General features: G+C 42.3%; 1 protein-coding gene and 1 long non-coding RNA gene across 4 annotated transcripts; one reads left to right on the top strand and one right to left on the bottom strand.

Moving 5' to 3' along the window:
* The first annotated feature begins 863 nt into the window (after positions 1 to 863).
* On the top strand, positions 864 to 18,772 carry c2cd3 (C2 domain containing 3 centriole elongation regulator). 2 transcript variants are annotated; one of them, XM_063906586.1, is made up of 33 exons: positions 864 to 1,073; positions 2,127 to 2,396; positions 2,470 to 2,627; positions 3,175 to 3,332; positions 3,425 to 3,588; positions 3,686 to 3,818; positions 3,909 to 4,061; positions 4,162 to 4,309; positions 4,427 to 4,527; positions 4,685 to 4,888; positions 4,984 to 5,099; positions 5,206 to 5,324; positions 5,707 to 5,838; positions 5,913 to 6,362; positions 6,476 to 6,627; positions 7,210 to 7,453; positions 7,609 to 7,792; positions 7,880 to 8,063; positions 8,235 to 8,407; positions 8,480 to 8,615; positions 11,168 to 11,436; positions 11,778 to 11,858; positions 11,945 to 12,544; positions 12,645 to 12,977; positions 13,266 to 13,404; positions 13,501 to 13,565; positions 13,665 to 13,870; positions 13,948 to 14,078; positions 14,199 to 14,348; positions 14,428 to 14,609; positions 15,632 to 16,442; positions 16,763 to 16,871; positions 18,540 to 18,772. In XM_063906586.1, the coding sequence occupies exons 1-33, from the start codon at positions 1,022 to 1,024 to the stop codon at positions 18,672 to 18,674; spliced, it is 6,642 nt and encodes a 2,213-aa protein (XP_063762656.1). In that variant the 5' UTR covers positions 864 to 1,021; the 3' UTR covers positions 18,675 to 18,772. The 2 variants fall into 2 exon arrangements, with proteins under 2 accessions (XP_063762656.1, XP_063762655.1); XM_063906585.1 differs by having other exon boundaries at positions 13,945 to 14,078.
* LOC134879972 (uncharacterized) lies at positions 13,482 to 14,491 on the bottom strand. 2 transcript variants are annotated; one of them, XR_010167889.1, is made up of 3 exons: positions 14,251 to 14,491; positions 13,905 to 14,071; positions 13,482 to 13,819 (listed from the first exon to the last, which is right to left on the bottom strand). It is a non-coding gene; the product is annotated as an uncharacterized LOC134879972 (long non-coding RNA). The 2 variants fall into 2 exon arrangements; XR_010167890.1 differs by having other exon boundaries at positions 13,983 to 14,071.
* Positions 18,773 to 18,970: the final 198 nt, after the last annotated feature.

Raw genomic sequence — 18,970 nt, 5'->3', positions numbered from 1 at the left:
AACATACAGTAATTCTTTTAACACATTGGCAACGGTCCCAACTTGTGGAACATGATGAAGAAAGTTGAATGAAGCGTCAGTGTTGTGCACAGGTGATAGAAAAAACTACTTGAGTGAACACACTGACTGACAAAGTAGCTGCCAAGCAACAGTCAAGTAAAGGGAAGAAGTTCAGAACACATTGGAGAAATAAAGAAAATCACTGCAGACTCAACTGTGATTGATCAGTGTCACCCTCTGGTGGTGATGTAAAAGAATGCTGCATGTTCACAAGTTAGTGAAATTTGAAATGTGCTTTAACTTAGTTGGACTGTGTCTTTCCTCTAACAGTCCAAAGAGATACGGCAAATGGTTCATTGGCGACTCTAATTTATACCTACTGATACAGAAGGTATACATGTAATGTTAAAGGAATACCTTAAAATGCTTTTTGTGCATCAATTACTCACCTCGTGTTACCTTGAATGTCATATAGTACTTTGCTTTTCTCGCCTGCATCCACAATGAATGAATAAAAAGGTCTTAATGAATGAAGTTGCTTGAATGGGGGGCTGTGTTTCAAAACAAAACGTTATCAAAATATCAATTAACACACTCAGCTTGTTCATTGTAAGTCTCATTTATTCAATCCTGTACTTTCCCCAAAACATGCATTTTCAGGTGCAATACTTTATTGACACATTTCATAATTGAAGTCTGAGCTAAAGCTGCGAAAACGCAAGACTGTCATCACCACATACATCAATATCGACTCCATTTCCCACAATGCCTCTGTAAAGAAAACAGCGGCAGCCGAGGCGCGGCACGTTCGTACTTTGTTGCTCGGAAACGGTTTAGCGCGCTGCGGTTTGTATGTCTGTGTGGGTGTGTGTATGTGTGTGCAGCCCAAGCAGAAGCTCTGTTTAACGGATTAAAGTGAGTGGAGTTAGTGCAGAAGCGTGATAAGAACCATGGCTGCTAAATGTTTAGACATTGCTTCGGCCAGGCTCTCATGTAATACCCATATTTACTGAGCCGCGGAATGAAGAGCAGAAAACAGAGGACCGTCAAAACCGGAGGCAGCAAAAAGAAAGGTAAACTGTTGTTAGCTTAGCTACCTGCTAGCATGCTGCTAAGTTACGTGAAGTAGCTATTAGCGTCAGCTGTCACATTACCCGAATATATTAGCTTGCCAGCTAATGTTTAGGCTCTCACTTTCTATCGGATTGTGTTTTTGCATGTTGTGTCAATCTTTATTTGCTGTAGTAAGCATGTGTTTATTATGTTTTGCTAAAGTAAGTTAAGAGTAACGCATTACATCATTTTTTCGCCAAACATATATTTTATATACATCAACAACGTTTCACCTCGGTTGTGTAGTGAAATGCGTTTCTTATAATGCTGTGTTCCTGTATTTTGTCATCTGCTGTGTAGTCTACAACTTGACAGTATGTTTTGTTTGCTTCCACGCATATTGGCTACACAAAAGACTGCATTTACCGTTAAAGATTGAACTACAAATACCACATTTCGAAATGCATTGCAGTAAACTACACTTCAGGATTAACGCTAACTACTTAATGCCATTGTGATTCTGAGGCAATTCAAATGTGATATTGAGTCCCAGACTTGGCATGGCTGCTCCACTGATTGAAGTGTCAAAAATGGTGTATTGCTGGGATAATGCATTGTTGTGGGAAGTATCATGCCTGTTTAACTCATTATTTGAAGTCCAATATTCCTACAGGGATAAATTCAGTATCTCAGAGGGATCAATGTAGCTTTATTTGCATCTGTAAACAGTAGCTCTCATAGAAATAATTGTCACAGTATTAATACGAATATTTCAGGTAGCAATATTTATGTAACAATAAAGTAAGTTACGCTAGTAACATATTTATTGTGTTTAAAACTTCTTTTATACATCTTGTCATATCATTAAAATATGATTCTGCAGAAAGCCAGGAAGTAGTGATGTTGAACAATTACACAACCTTAACTTAAAGTACAGCATATGACTAATATAACAGTGAATATTGAGGTAAATCCATCAGCAAATACCCCTCTAACCTGTCCCTTTACATGATAACCTTTGACATTAACCATTCAAAGTGTTTAAAGCTTTGATTAATGATGACACTTTGCAGTCCCCAGCGATGTGCCCCCCGCCACTAGCCTCCCTCCTCTGGTCGAAGGCCAGCTAAGATGCTTCCTTCGGCTGACAATAAGCCGGGTATTATGGACAGTTCACAAGCCTCCATCTGCAACATTTGTGAGGCTGCGCTGGTGGGGAGAGTCCTCCAACGGCACACACTTCTTCCCAAGAGATGGCTCACAGCCGTCACAGAAAACCATCAAGACCACAGCTCGCTTCCCCATCCGCTGTGGGCCAAAGCAGTTCACTTCATATCTTACAGGTATCTAAGAAATCATCAATATGTTTGAGATTGAAATGTTGTTATTAGTCACTAACATGGTAATGATGGACAGATATGGGCTGCCTGGTGCTGGAAGTTCTGACAAAACCTGATCACCTGCCGATCGCAAGGGCTCAGGTTTCGGGCATCTCTCGCCTCTCTCTGTCCCATCCAATCAGCGGATTTTACACCCTTATATCTCCTACATCTGACAAGCTTGGAGAGTTACAGGTGAGTCGAAACTTGAATTCACATTCATCTGCCACTTGCATTTGTGGAATAATGTTTGCTATACTGAAGGATTGTGAGTATTTAGACTCCTCAAATGACATTTCCTTTCCTTTCGCAAGATGCATTCCCAAGAGAATGCATCTTTAACTACTGCAGGGGTGCTGTTCACACGTCAGCTCATATCATCACTATAACTTAATAGATTGCAATATTTGCAATTTATCTCTGCACAGCGCTACCAGTTTAAAAATGGCACAGCTCATCCACTTAAGATATACTCAACATGTTTGTATTTGTTATATTCTTTTTGTATCTCTCTTGAATGCTTTTCTTGTACACATTCTCTGATTTTATAATAAACCTTCTCTTTTTCCATTATCTGCGCCTATGTTACATTTCAATATCTCTTAACTATATTTTATAATTGAAATTATTCAAAAAATCAAGATTCTGAGTCTGATTTGAATAATTAGCATTTGAAATTCTCAAGCTGTTATATTTTTCCACCTGCAGCAGTAAATCTTAACTTCTTCCGCTACCTCCTTAGGTTTCCCTTAATCTGGAGCCTCTGACAGAAGCCTATGACAGCAGCAGCTCATGTCCCATCACAGATATTAGCGTTGAAGGACCACAAGTAACCAAACTGACTGTGCCCTCGCAAACCAGACCGCTCTCCGCCGGCAGCTGCAGTGGAAACACTCCAAGGTTTGAAGCTGTTGTCTGCCTTGTCATAAGCTCATTGATAGTAAGTAAATCTGAGCATCATAATCTTACTGTTTATGTTGTTATATTTTCAGAGGGAAAGACCACTTGTATTTCCAAAATGCACAGAAGGACAAAGGCAAAGAAGAATCCCTGGAGAATCAGATGCCGACAACAGACAAATCTCCAAACAGTCAAACGGCCATGAATTCTTCAAGTAGACAGCTTTGTGGTCAAACCACCAATGATATCCTTTCAGGTTGGTTGCAGCATGACTATGCAACATATGGCCATAACCACAAACACACACAATTGAGTCTCTCTAAACAAAAAGCCAATATTTTCTTATATTTCAGTTATTCTCGAGCGTGGAAACAAGCTCAGAAACGCCATGGTTGTATCAACTTTGAAATGTGACATGGATTCTGCTCCGGCTCTGAAAGACACCCCTCTACCTCTGCCAAAGGAAAACATCGTGCTATCTACAAGGTTAGTGTCTTTAAGTGTGAGACAGCAGTGTTTTCTATGAGCTTATAATGCACATCCTGTCTCTATAATACTTTCTCCCTGTGTCTGCAGGCCCTTCCCATCGTCCTCTGGGATGTTTCTTCAAAATATTCTTCATGCTGATTCAACTTTCAAGCACTCGGAGGATGTTGCTGTAGTCTCAGACTGCAGCTTAGACTGTCCTGTGGACATGGATAACAGAGCTGTGAACCTGCTCCTCAGCAGGTACTTATGTGCACATTTATTTCCATAGGCGACAGAATATGAAAGCATTTATTTCCAGACATTTCTAAACTTTGAAACCCCCTGTTTTTGTTATGTTTAGCTTAAACACATCTCCTCTGCCTCTCTGGGACGGAGATGGCTCCTTCCCTGAATCTCTGTCTGACCATGGCAGTGTGTGTGGGGACAGTGAGCTCAATGATCCACAATACGACCAGAGCTTATTGGAGAATTTGTTCTACAAAACTCCTGTAAGTAGTACATTTTCTAGTGATAAAAAGCATGCTTTATCTGTAATATCACTCTCACTTTACTTGATTTTGAAGTATGGGTTATTTGAAATCGTTCTTTTCTTGTTCTTTTTTCAGATGTCTGATATCAAACCAGACGACACTGAGCCGGAGGGTCAAGGAACAATGTCACTGAGTAAAACACAGCTGACTCAGTCTGCACCCAAGATGAGTGAACGGTATGGCCTTTACATGCTCTCTAAACCATGTACCATTTTATACACACAAGGTACCAAGATAGCATTCAGCACGGAAAAACCTACTGTAGATTAGATCTAATACCATCAACTTTTGTTCATTTAAGACAATTATTAACCATATTCCTGCGGTGTCTAGTCCTCACTCAGAGCCTCAGCGGTGTGCAGATGCTGCTGGCATCCCTCCTGGCGTGAGTGCAGAGCAGTTCGCTTTGCTGAGTTTGATCCGGCTGGCAAGAGTGACCATCGACTCTCTTATTGTACCAACAGGAGGTACAACCGGCACACCTAAAAAATCCTCTAGTAAAGGAAAACCTCCTCGGCCGTTAACCAGCAAAAAGTGGTAGGCAAAACATTTAAGATTTTTTTGATTTCACTCAAACATATAATTAAATGATTATCAATTCAAGCCTAATTCCTTCCTCTGTTTATCCATAGCACATATTTTGTAGAGTATGTGTTCCCGATGGCCTCCACCTCCAGTCGACACGATCGTAGTAAGGGAGGAGATGGCGAGGTGACCAGAGTTGTTGCCAGTAAAGTCACAGGTGGAGGTATGTCCTGTTACGATCTACTTTTAAGTAACCAACTTAGGACACTATGCTTACGGGAGGTGCTTTGTGACAGAATCTGACATACTGTACACTTTTTTGTTTTTAGCGGTGAAGTTCCATCAGCGATCTGTGTTTCCTGTCAACTTCAGTACAGCAGCAGTAAAGAAATGGTGGGGAACTGATCTGATTTTCAAGATTTATTCACGAAGGAGCGACCAAAAGAAAGTAAGTAGCTTTCGAATATCATTAGGTATTTGATGGGTAAAATGCATTAGATTGGTTTGTTTAAGAGTTTAAGTGGTTTGATTGACTGAGTTACCACAAGTTTTACATTTGGAACTGCTTGAATGTTGTTGTTGTTGTTGTAATGTTAGTTCCCTATAAATGTTACAATACATAAATAACACTTTATGTGTCTGCAATACACAGTTTGGATGGTTTTAAATATTTTTTATGTTTTGTATTTTATGTGTTCATTATGTGTGTATGCACACTGTATATTATTTAGCACTGCCAAGAAAATCATTCATATTGAACACAGTTTAATATTTACCAGTGAAGTGCTGTAATGAAGTGCTGATGATGACCTTGGCTTCCCTTGCTGCAGCCTGTTCCCATCGGCATTGCGATCCACCCGCTGCGTTGTCTGCTGCAGAGCAAGCAGCTGAGTCAGTCTATCATCTTAGCTGTGCAGAGGCTGGAAGCGAACAGTGAAACACAGGAGATTGGACCCCTCAGGGTATGTTTTTTATTACCCTGGAATTTACAAGCCTGTTTTTAGTGCTTCTCATAATGGTAATTCTTTGGTCACAGGTATCACTAGAACTTGCTACAGACAATAAAGATTTCTCCACGGAAAAAAGTAAAAGCAAGCTGGCACGGAGGGATGCATCCCCTTCTCAAACTGCACCCAGTCCACCGAGAGAGACCAGCTCCAGATCTCACCCTGCTGACGTTGTCAGGGAGGAGCTACCAGCTGGATCTTTTGAAGAACCCACGCTGAATGCTTGGAGTCCTCAGAAACCCACGAAAGAACCTTCTCCTCATCTCGGCCTCCAAACATCCTACGCATCACAGCAACAGGTGGAGGAGGATCCTGAGGTCCTGCTGCATACGTTACTCATGGTGCCCGATGGAAGGAACTTCATCTGTGGGCCCGTGCATGCTCCAAATGTGTACCTGAACTGCAAACTTTGGTGTGATGACACTGCGAGATCTGTCGTCAGCTGGGGGCAGGCAAATCCTTCCTTTAACTTTGTTCAGGTTTGCCCAGGAGTTCAACTCTTCTAACCATATCTTTTTTGTCTAGAATGGAATCAACATGCTATCACAATAACCACAAAGTACCATGCCTTTGTCTCCATCCTTTGTCTCAGGTGACTCCTGTGGCCTTAACCACTAAGCTGCTGGAGCGGATGAAGAATAACATGATAGTCATCGAGGTTTGGCAGAAGAGGGGAAGTTCGGGGCAGGATCGACTCCTGGGCCTCGTTAAATTACCTCTCCACCAGTTCTACATGTCATTTAGGCAAGTTGGAGAAAACTAAACAAAAAATAAATCCGTTAAATAAAGCATTTTCTACATTCTAGGAGATTAGATTTGGAGTTGATTGGCGCTAAATTATCTCTCAATAGTTCAAGTGCTAGTGGTCGCTTATGGTTATGAAACAAGTTGTCATTAGTCATTTGATAATCATTTATTTGCAACTTTTTTTCAAATTATTAATAATTCAAGACTTTTTTTATGCAAAAGTACTAACAATTCCCCGGCCTCTCAAAAGAAAATACCTGTAGACTTCTTTAGTCTTTAATGGTCTATAGTAAATCTGATTTTTTATTGTTTGACGGACAAAACAAACATCTTCAGCTGCTGGGAAACGGGTTATTTGAGAAAGTAATCAGCAGATCTTTATTAATCTATCCTCTGGGAGGCGCTATGGTACTCCACCTCAAATAGATGTTACAGGATGTTTTATCCTACATGCCAGACATTTGTTGTAGTCTTAAAATGAATCTCCAGGAATTTCCACCACAAATTACATTTCACACTACCTCTCAAAGTGAGGCTGTACAACAGACCAGTAACCCTCTCGGCTTTTCTCTCCTGCAGGGATGCAAAGATTGCCCACCTTCTTCTCCAGGCGCAGTACCCTGTTTTAGGGGTGGACTGCTACATGCCGGTCATTGATGTGTTCTCAGGAAGTTGTAAAGGACAGCTCAGGGTAGTTTTGGCTATGGGCCGATCAGAGCAGATTGCTGCCCTCCAGCGCACGAGGGATGAAGAATACGACTGCTCACCTCATCTTGTGAGACCAGTTCACCTGCTGGATCATCAGTCTCATTCACCAAAAAAGGTTAGATAATACATTTTGTTGCATTAGGCCTGAAGCATCATTTGTGTCCACCACGGAAATAAGGATCTCTTATCTCATACTAATATCTGTAAAAAGTACACACCATCTTTGATGACAAGTTGTGAAGTATCTTTCACCTTCTGCTTCCCCCTCAGGTTATTGTTCCTCAAGAGGAGGCTATGAGAGAGCATGTGTTTGTAATCAGAGTGGAGAAGGTGAATGGGCTGACCCCTCTGCAGTCCACAGTGTGGGGTGAGGCTGACTGCTTCATCCAGTACAGCTTCCCCTGTCAGGAGGCGGACCCTGCGGCAAAACTGGATCATAACCTCATAGAGAGCAGTAAGACCAATTGTATTTTACTTTCTAATTCCCCAGGATGTTAATCTTCCCTCTGCGTCCGTCTGACCTGTATGCCATCTCCAACAGGCGTAAACCTGAAGCCATTCCGTACCACCACCACTCTCTGCGTCCCGGACCCTGTGTTTGGCCACACTGAGACTCATGTGCTCCTGGCTCCTGAAGGGATTCCTGTTCAGAGACTGCTGCTCAGCTCTCTTTCGAGTAAAGGCCTAAGCAGCGGAGGGGGTATCCAATTTGAAGTCTGGTGCAGGTTTGTGGTTGTTCAATAGAGGGGAAAATGGAACTTGGGATGCATTAATTACAACTAGAATGTTGTCATTACTCCTTATTAAATCCTGATCCAATTTCAATTAAGCAACTTCATTAGCTCTTGACTTAATACTTACTGGTTTTATTCAGAAGGATTTTTCTGTTTTTACAGATATTATTATCCAAACGTTCGAGACCAGCTTGTGGCCAGAGGAATGCTCCCCTTGTCCAAGCTGTGTGCCATGGTCACCATGCAGAGACAGCATCCTAATGAGGCTCAAATGTTCTCCCTGCCCCTGATTCCCAGGACGGACAGTCCTACTGCACACCCGCCTCAGCCCTCAGGTACGCAGACTCACTGCTACTGTATTGGTAAAGTATCTTCAATGTTGTGACTGATCTGTTGTGTTGTCTCAGGATTATTAGATGTGTGCATTCGGTACAAGCACCGACCAGTGAGGCCTGAAGGTCAGACTGGGAAAGGAGCAGCCTCTTGTGTTGTGACCCTGGTGGTTCAGGTGCACAGAGCATCAGGTCTGCAGGCTGCAGCAAGGTACATCACTGCCACTGTCCTCCTGGGAGCTTTACTTGTTTTGATAGAATGGAAAGTGAGGTTTTTTCAGGGCTCAATGTGTTAAAATCTGTTCCTTATTGTGGTATGAAATGGGCCGTTTCTGGGTTTGAATGCTTTTTTTAATTTGTCAATTGTTCAGACTAAAATAACACAGTTACTAACTCTTTGTGATTGCAATATAAGGTCTTGTCAGCTAGTCATCAGTTAAAGTAGCTGTAGTTAGCGGTTATTAGCGAAATTCCACTCCAGTGATCTGTCTAATGGCTAGTGTTTCAGTGTCAGAGATCTGAAAACTTGTCCTTATACATATACAGTGGGGCAAAAAAGTATTTAGTCAGCCACCAATTGTGCAAGTTCTCCCATTTAAAAAGATGAGAGAGGCCTGTCATTTTTATCATAGGTATACCTCAACTACGAGAGACAGAATGAGAAAAAAAAATCTAGGAAATCACATTGTAGGATTTTTAAAGAATTAATTTCAAATTATTGTGGAAAATAAGTATTTGGTCAATAACAAAAGTTCATCTCAATACTTTGTTATATACCCTTTGTTGGCAATGACAGAGGTCAAACGTTTTCTGTAAGTCTTCACAAGGTTTTCACACACTGTTGCTGGTATTTTGGCCCATTCCTCCATGCAGATCTCCTCTAAAGCAGTGATGTTTTGGGGCTGTCGCTGGGCAACACGGACTTTCAACTCCCTCCAAAGATTTTCTATGGGGTTGAGATCTGGACACTGGCTAGGCCACTCCAGGACCTTGAAATGCTTCTTACGAAGCCACTCCTTCGTTGCCCTGGCGGTGTGTTTGGGATCATTGTCATGCTGAAAGACCCAGCCACGCTTCATCTTCAGTGCCCTTGCTGATGGAAGGAGGTTTTCACTCAAAATCTCACGATACATGGCCCCATTCATTCTTTCCTTTACACGGATCAGTCGTCCTGGTCCCTTTGCAGAAGAACAGCCCCAAAGCATGATGTTTCCACCCCCATGCTTCACAGTAGGCATGGTGTTCTTTGGATGCAACTCTGCATTCTTTCTCATCCAAACACGACGAGTTGAGTTTTTACCAAAACGTTCTATTTTGGTTTCATCTGACCATATGACATTCTCCCAATGCTCTTCTGGATCATCCAAATGCCCTCTAGCAAACTTCAGACGGGCCTGGACATGTACTGGCTTAAGCAGGGGGACACGTCTGGAACTGCAGGATTTAAGTCCCTGGCGGCGTAGTGTGTTACTGATGGTAGCCTCTGTTACTTTGGTCCCAGCTCTCTGCAGGTCATTCACTAGGTCCCCCTGTGTGGTTCTGGGATTTTTGCTCACCGTTCTTGTGATCATTTTGACCCCACGGGGTGAGATCTTGCGTGGAGCCCCAGATCGAGGGAGATTAGCAGTGGTCTTGTATGTCTTCCATTTTCTAATAATTGCTCCCACAGTTGATTTCTTCACACCAAGCTGCTTACCTATTGCAGATTCAGTTTTCCCAGTCTGGTGCAGGTCTACAATTTTGTCTCTGGTCTCCTTTGACAGCTCTTTGGTCTTGGCCATAGTGTAGTTTGGAGTATGACTGTTTGAGGTTGTGGACAGGTGTCTTTTATACTGATAACGAGTTCAAAAAGGTGCCATTAATACAGGTAACGAGTGGAGGACAGAGGAGCCTCTTAAAGAAGAAGTTACAGGTCTGTGAGAGCCAGAAATCTTGCTTGTTTGTAGGTGACCAAATACTTATTTTACCGAGGAATTGACCAATTAATTCATTAAAAATCCTACAATGTGATTTCCTGGATTTTTTTTTTCTCATTTTGTCTCTCATAGTTGAAGCAGTGTTTCCCACACAGACTAATTGGTGGCGGTGCGCCACAGATTCATCACCGGCCGCCACACATTGCGTTTCGTTATTATTAATTTTTTAACGCTATTTAAAAAATACGCATCGTATTCGTTAAGCTGCATTTCCTTTCCCTGCTCTCCCTCCGTCTCTCTGTCAGTCACGCGTCTCTCTCACATAGCCTGCACACACACAGCCCCTCCCCTCCGTGCACACCACATGTCTCCATCAACGATATCATCCCTGGAAGCGTGAAAGCTGTGCCTTAGTGCAGAGAAGACGGCTGGCGAAATTCAACAAAAGGTTGGTATCACGTGCACCTTTATAAAATCACACATTAAAAAGTCCTATATAAATATTTTATATTTTGAATACAATGTTGTCCCGACCCGACCCATAGCAAACAAGCGATTACGCCTTCTTTATAAAGTTAGGCTAACTATAGTCGCAAGTTTGCGGTAAATTTTTATTTTATTTTTACCGCCCCCTCCCCGCCCGGTGGCCTACCGCCACACATTGCCTTCAGATCTGTGGGAAACACTGTGAAGTATACCTATGATAAAAATTACAGGCCTCTCTCATCTTTTTAAATGGGAAAACTTGCACAATTGGTGGCTGACTAAATACTTTTTTGCCCCACTGTATATACATACTTCCTTAATGTCCTCACTTTTCTATGTTGCTTCTGTCTCTCTGTTTCAGGGTTTTATCAGAACAAGATGACAGATTCAGCTACTTTGCTGGTGTGGGAGTAAACTCGTACATCACAGTGGAGCTCTCATTCTTGCCCGAGAGTGAGAGGAGGAGCACTCGTGTCGCTGCCAGGACGTTCTGCCCGGAGTTTGACCACCACATGGAGATGTCCTGCGATCTGCTGCTTCAGAGGAGCAGTGGAGAAACATGCAGCTTAGCTGAGCAGCTGGAGGAAGCCTCTGCTGTCTTCACTGTCTGGAACAGAGACAGTCGCAAAGGTTTACAAAAGCTCATTTAGCTTTTTCACAATTGCCATATTATAAAAAAATGTTATAATTATTGAAATTGAAATATAGGTTTCTTCTCTTATCACACTAACTATTTAACATGCATGTGATATTTGTATTATTGAACAGACAAGGGTCTTACTTTTATTCAGCTTATCCTTCAATACAAAATGTACAGGATGCATTCAAACAAGCATTATAATCCTCTAGTTTTTTAAATCATGTTACACAATATGTTGGTTTTGTGCAGTTATTCGACATTATCTTAAATGTTAAACAATAATGTGTCTAACTCTGTAAGTTAATAATTCATTTTGACCTTTTTCTTGTAGCGGTCCACACTCATAAGCCCAAGGATGCGATGTTAGGCTCAGTGAAAATACCTCTTGCTGATCTCATCCATAAAAGAACAGGTAAGCTCCTCTCATAGTGACTGCTGTTTGAAATAGGTTTTTCTAAAAAAAACACTCACATTCATTTTACTTTTCCAATCTTAAAGGTATTTGCGGCTGGTTTGGAGTGTATGTACCTCAGGAAACAAGTTCTTCTCAGCAGCAGCACATTTTGGTCGGAGGCCTTGAAATCTCCATCCACTTCGCCCACCACTCAGACAGAGAAAGAGTGATTAAAGCTGCTCAGGGTCTGAGCTGGGAAATGGCCCATAATGACATCCAAGAGGGTGAAGAAGCTTGGGGAGACGGCATGAGAAAAATGTCTTTGACCTTTTCGATTCCTAGAGTGTGGATGCCTGTCCACTGCTTGCTTCTGCCGGGTCTCAGCGAGCTGGAGCGCTCCACATACTGCTACTTCAGGTACAAGTTCTACGACCAGGAAGCCTTCTGCTCTCAGATGAAACACCCCTCTGTTGAGGAGTCTGGGCAGGCCACGGTGACCTTCCAGGGAAGTAGAGCGGTGGAGCTAAGGAGCACTCAGCCCTTGATGTGGTATCTACGAGAGGAGAGGCTGGAGGTCCAGCTGTGGGTCGCCTTTTCAAAAGATAAATCCCAGAGGCCCAGAGACACCGACCGACTGGTGGGGTCAGCGTTTGTTGATCTGTCCTGTCTTGCAAAGACACCCAAGCAGAAGTATACCATCAGTGGTAAGACATTCTTATTGTATTATAGTTTAACTGAATATTATTGCTCTAGAAAGATTATTGCTTTACTTCTGAGTGTCATCAAAGTTCTGTGGTTCCCCAGGAGTGTATCCGCTGTTTAGGCGCTCGGCAGCAGATCTACAAGGGGCTGCTATCAGGGTGCACATCGCCATGACAGCAGGTGATGTCCCAGTGGAGCTGCCTGCTGGAGTGGACACTCGGGTGGACTCTGACAGCCAGGGGGAGCTCCTATCAGAGCAGGAAGTAGATTGTATCCCTTCACCAGCTACACCCAAACAACCACAAAGCAGACACAAGAATATGTCCTCCAGAAGAACTCCAGACATCACACGGGGGCAGCATACAGAATCAAGCACTGAGGAATCTTTCCCTGTGACTGTAACAGTGGACCGAGCTATGCACCTGAATCTGAAGGGTGAGCTTGAATAATGATGCAAGTGTTAAGCTTTATTTATTTATACTGCACCTTTTCTGCAAAGGTGCAATTTGGTTGTTAACAATACGTTGAAAATACAACAATAAGCATAACAGTAAAAGAGGGTGGAATAATATATATCAACTGGTTCAAGATTAAGTGAATGCTAAAGTAAGAAAATGTGTTTTAAAGGTATTCACAGATTGCAAAGCTGTTAGCTTAGAAAGGCCATTGTAGAGGCGGGAACATAGACACTAAAGGTTGCCTTCACTTGTGTTTTTCCGACAGGCTGTCCTCTGGCAGAGCGCAGTGAAGGGTCGCCATGCTGCTGTGTTTCCTACATCACTGCCGACTCTGTGGAACCAGTGTCCACTGCTGTCATAGCCAGCACCGATTGCCCTGTGTGGGACCATCAACATGAGTGCAGGTCAATGACCGACATTAACACACATCTTTGAGGATATCTATGGAACACTGGAACAATCATGAAATGTGCTGAATTTTCTTCCTTTTTTATTCACAGGCTTTCAAATGAGCTGCTGGTGGATCCACAACAATCACTTGTGTTCAAAGTCTGGCACAAAGGAGGTACAGGAAGCAGTTACACATCACAATATACATTTCAATGATTCATAACATGATTCATTTGATAAATGTATTCTCTCTTGGGGGGGATTTCTTCCATAGAAATGGAGAGGGTGATTGGATTTGCGTCTGTAGACCTGTGCCCGTTAGTCTGTGGGTTCCAGTCGGTGTGTGGTTGGTACAACATCACAGACTTCAGCGGTCAGTGTCACGGCCAGCTCAAAGTGTCAATCACTCCGCTGAAGGGGGTCCAAGACCTCCGGGGAAAGAGAAAAGCTGTGAATGAAGAAACTGCCAAAAGCTCACCGGTGAGAAAACGTATTCATACATAATAAAACATACATTTTTAATTGGCCACAATTTCATGAATGTGTTTTCTTAGAAGGCTTTATTCCAGGCACTGCCTGTCCTCTATCATACCACGGCCACGTACAGCAGCTTCCCCTCTCACATCAGCCAGCACACCGAGCAAAAGATCTCGTCACCCGACATCACGGAGAGGCTGTTTCCTGAAAGGTTGGTAGAAAAATGACACATTTACTTTACTCTTTATAAGAACATACTGTATATCCACATGCTGTAAATTTTTTTTTAAAAAGCCTCCACATTGTATTCATTCATCTCTAATCTGCTCAGGTCCAGTGAGAGCGACCGCCACTTTGAGCACATGGACAAAGTGCGTCTTTACCATCAGAGTCTGCAGGAGCAAACAGCGGCTCATTCTGCCTGCAGCAGCAGCACTGGCGACATCAATCCCTCCAGCTCCTTCCTGTTTTCAGCACTCAGGTATCATTCCTCACATAGACATTCTCTTCTTTGTTGTTGTTTTTTTTTTTTAAATCCAAGCCAATCCTTATTTTTACAGGAAGAAACTAAGTGAGCTCGACAACATCCAGAGATACTTCAGCCGTAAGCTTTCAACTCCCACATTCCCGCCCACCAGTGAGCCGGACCGTCAGACCAACTACGAGGACTCAGAAACAGACACACGCCAGCTTCTTCTCAAGTCCAACCACTTAGTTGGACAAGTCAACAACATCATTAGCGGTGAGCACTGTTATGTAAGCGGTTCCATTTTATTTGCAGCAACATTTTCCCACCTATATTCTTAAGTGAATAAACTGTTTTAGCATTTAACAACGGAACATGGCTGGCACATTTCTTTTAAAGGGTTTCCATTAATATTAATTTTACCATTTGAAGATTATTCTCGGCATGTAAACTTTGTTTTAGTTTACCCAGCGTTGGCAGCAGACCCAGAAAGAGTCATTGCAGATTGTTTACGGTGTAGCTTGCACACTTACCCATAAATGGAGACATCTCTCCACCTTACTCAGTCCTCTGAATAATAGCAGAGGTGCTGAAATGTAACAAGTGGAACAATGTAAACACTGCATGGCTCTCACTTTTTATGTCCCAATCTATTTATACTATGTCATTAGATGGTCCATTATGAATGCAACTATAAATTGATTTCTTTATTGATTATTTTCTTATTCTTCTGTAACTAATCAATATTTAGTTTTTTTTAAATAATTGTCGAGGTCAGGTCAAAAAATTTGAGAATTTGGAAACAATATTTTTGGATGGGTCAATTGACTTAATCAAACCTGTACCGTACTTGATAGATCATTGCTCTTAATTTTTTACACAACATGGGTTTATGGTAACATCACATTTAAAGCTGGGAACAAGTCACATACACCACATTCAAGTTGTGGTTCAGGACAGTTTCTACATAGAAGAGGATCAAATAGTTCTTTAAAGTTTCTCCATTTGACATTCAGAGCATTACTATAGCAACAGATTATTGTTTGCTATATTGTGAGTAATTGCATACTGATCAGAGAATGAAGTTAAGCTCCCTCTGTGTGTTGTAATCCAAGCTACTCTTTACGTTTACGTCGGTCTGGTCCATTAACCCTTTGAGCTCTGTTGGCACCAATAGCTGCTATCTTCCATGTGGAGGCAATCCCTCTGATCTGAAGTTCAAACCTTACCAAGTATGACATAAAATACTGGAAGGAAAAAACATCTGTCTTCATAAATTCACTGTCCTCTTCACACAGGTCTACGAGGACACCACCTGGAAACAATTCCTTCAGACCACCTGAGCAGCTCAGCAACTTCTCCTGTTGGAGACAAAAACCCTCACACTATCCCAGAGACTGTCTCCATTCCACACAGAGCGTCATATTTATCCCAAGAAGAAGAAGAAGAAGAAGAAGAAGAAGAAGAGGTGTCACTCCTGCACTCGCCACTGCCAAAGACGTCTGAAGCCCAGTCAGACTCCGAAGCTGAGGAAGAAAAGCATGAGCGGAGCTACACGGTTACCGTGTCAGAAGATGAAAACGATGAAGGAGCACACCAAGATGGTACAGGTTGCACACGGGATGAAGAAGCTGATGATGATGAAGAGGTAGATGAAGATTACGATGAGGTTGTGGTGAACCCGAGGCCTCTAAACGAGGTGACCTCTTTAACGGACAAAACCAGCCCTTGGACCAGCATCATGTCAGAGCCTGACCTGGTGTCTGTGGAGAGCCCGGAGGCACCAGAGGGGCCCGATCTGAGAGAGGATGAGGATGAGGAAATGCAGGCGGTAGAACTGCTAACTCATGACTGCAGTGGAGACGAGAGCCAAGAAGAAGGAAGTGAGCATCAACAAAGTGACAGCTTTAATGGATCAGCAGGAGGCTCTTCAGACACAGAGACGGATGGTGAAAGGACAGTACAAGTTTTAGCAGGGCGACCACCGAACACACCCAGCAGCCCCAAAGATGGGTCAGCTGACAGAGATCCTTCACCCACCACACTGCACGCCACAGATACCCATGATGCTTCATGCTCCCTGGACAATCAAGACGTGTCAACCCAACTGTATCCTTGATCTGCATTTGTCTTTTAGGATTTAAGATTAGATTTTTCTTTTATTTGTTTGAAAAACTCATCCAAGATCTAAAAGAACAGGAAAATACTTTAGATCTTTGAGTAACATTTCAGTTTTTTTGGAACACTTTGATCCACAGGCATTTTATGTCTTAACATGCAGGTGTGATCACATGGGCTGATGGAGACAGCCCCCTTATCTCACTCGTTCTTTGTGTGATGTAGTTTTAAACTGTTGATTGTAATTGTATGTATATACAATGTATCACTGAAGCAGGCTCTTTTTAGACGCTTTAACATTCTACATGAAGCTCGGCCCCTGTGGAGGTTCCTAATTTCTTCCTCCCCTCACACCAACTGGAGGCCTCCATGAGAGTCATGCGGTTAGCGCCTTCTTTCTCCCAGAAGACCACTGACCGGGTGAGTATTTGTCCACAAGTCAACTCCCTCCCTTCCCCTTTAATTTCACTCATCATATCTAAATACCTTTGTTTTCATTATAGCTTCATTCTTTTGGCAATTGTCTTTATAGCCATTGGAGGATTTACATGTACAGTCACTGACAGTAAAGCGGAACAGCCATGCAAAGCAGGGAGTTATTATTAGATGACTTTACACACACAGTCATGAACAGTGACACTGTTTACCAACTACAGTTCAGTGTACTCTAACTTGCATCATTGACAGCCTGGGGCCCACCCACTTTCTGACTTGTACAAATATTCTAAATAGGTGCTGTACATACTGTTATATGATCATGTGTACATATAGTGTTTACACTGCAAATGAAAATGTGTCATTAATCTGCCCTCACAGTTTCTATAGCAGTGCTAATGGTTTTCCCCTCCCAGCCTTCAGCTCTGGGAAAGGAGTGGACAGAGTAGCTCACAGTGGCTGTTTTAATTAAAACACAAACGTCTTCCCTCTGGTCCGAGTAGGAACCCCATCCAACCTGTCTGCTAAACAAACTAGACGGGTTACTAGTGGGTTTGTTTTCTAAATGTCACATCTTGAGCAAAACCTGCCATGGTGGTTAGTTTGCTTAATTCCTCCTAATAGGTCCATACAACTAGATCTAACGCATAGCTCAGTTTTAAGATGCCTTTATTTCATGTCAGTTGCCTCAGACAGAGACTTAATGGTATCATAACAGAAGTCATATTCATTGTTGACATTTACTAAACTGAAGAGAGCACACTAGTTTTCATGGGTTTTCCCAAAGGACTCCACAGTTTCAAGTATACGTAAAATGTAACATCTATTTATGAAGCTATTTTAAATGCACAAACCTTCAATCACAGTAGTATCATCTGAAAAAAACAAAGCACTGCAGGATCAGCAAGCCTGGTGTGAACATTGATATGTGAAAAAAGATCTCCAGTCATTTACAATAAATCACACACATTAAAGTGCACACTGAAGTTGGCCTCTCAACTCTAAAGTTAGCTATTAAAACTGCAGCATTTATTCTTTGACAATCTATTGTCAACTCCCAGGTTTCCCAAAAGGAGCTAGGCTGCTCTTATAACAATATCATATGTAAACATACTGATTGCACTTCTACCAGGCCAAATCTGTGATACAACTGCAAGCTGCAAAGCATGCGTGTGGCGCAAGATTTTAAAATAGTGTTCCAATGCAGGATGTTGATTGTGATGTGGAGAGTTGTTCAGGCCTAGTGTGAAACAGGTTGACCCGTCCAGCCAGCTGTAGAGGTAAAGGAATGTTCTGTCACTCCATTGTAAATAGGGCCGTAAAAAGGGTGTGGTGATAAGTTTGAGGAGGCAGGGGAAGATCCTGTTTTTGCCGGAATTACCTTTTCTTTCTTTTTTTAAACGGTTTGAGCTCCTCACTTGTTGCATACCTCCTATTTGAACTCAATGCATTCCCAACTTTCACATGACATACCTGTTAAAACAGTCACCATAAACCAAAGGAAGGCTTGCTGTGTTTGAACAGTCACTCATTTGTTACCTCACTCCTCAAACATGCAATAAATAATCCTGTGATGAATCAGTTTGCCTGTTTGTTTGGAGTACAAGATTAAGTGTTAGTCATGATCACTTTTGCCTGTTTTCATCTTCACAGGGGCCAAGCTTTCCGCCTCACATTCCAAGTCACAGAGGTCCTCGACAGCGTCCCAACATGTCCCCGTCATCCATGAAGAAAGAGAGTGAAAGAATTGCAAAAATATTTTCAGCCCATTTTGATGGCAATCACTAGTACTTGCTGCTAGAAATGTACAGCTCAGTGATTTTAGATCATGTAAGGTGATGTTTTGTATTTTTATAAATAAATATGAACTGTCTATTGTTGCAACACTGGATACCTTTTTGTATTTTGTTAGCATACATTTTTGTGATCTTGACACAGGCCTCAGGTCACATGAATAGTATGTCCTGTTGGAACCTGAATCACTGGCCAGACGCCAAATACTTGATACTTTTAATCCCAGGGGAGTTAAAAGTCTTCCTTTAACACATAACATTAACACCTGACATAGCATCTCATTCCATCTA

This window comes from Eleginops maclovinus, chromosome 18, assembly GCF_036324505.1.
Source record: "Eleginops maclovinus isolate JMC-PN-2008 ecotype Puerto Natales chromosome 18, JC_Emac_rtc_rv5, whole genome shotgun sequence".
In the NCBI taxonomy this organism is placed as follows: domain Eukaryota; kingdom Metazoa; phylum Chordata; class Actinopteri; order Perciformes; family Eleginopidae; genus Eleginops; species Eleginops maclovinus.
The sequence above is the reverse complement of the archived record's forward strand: the minus strand, read 5'-3'. Positions and strand labels throughout refer to the sequence as shown.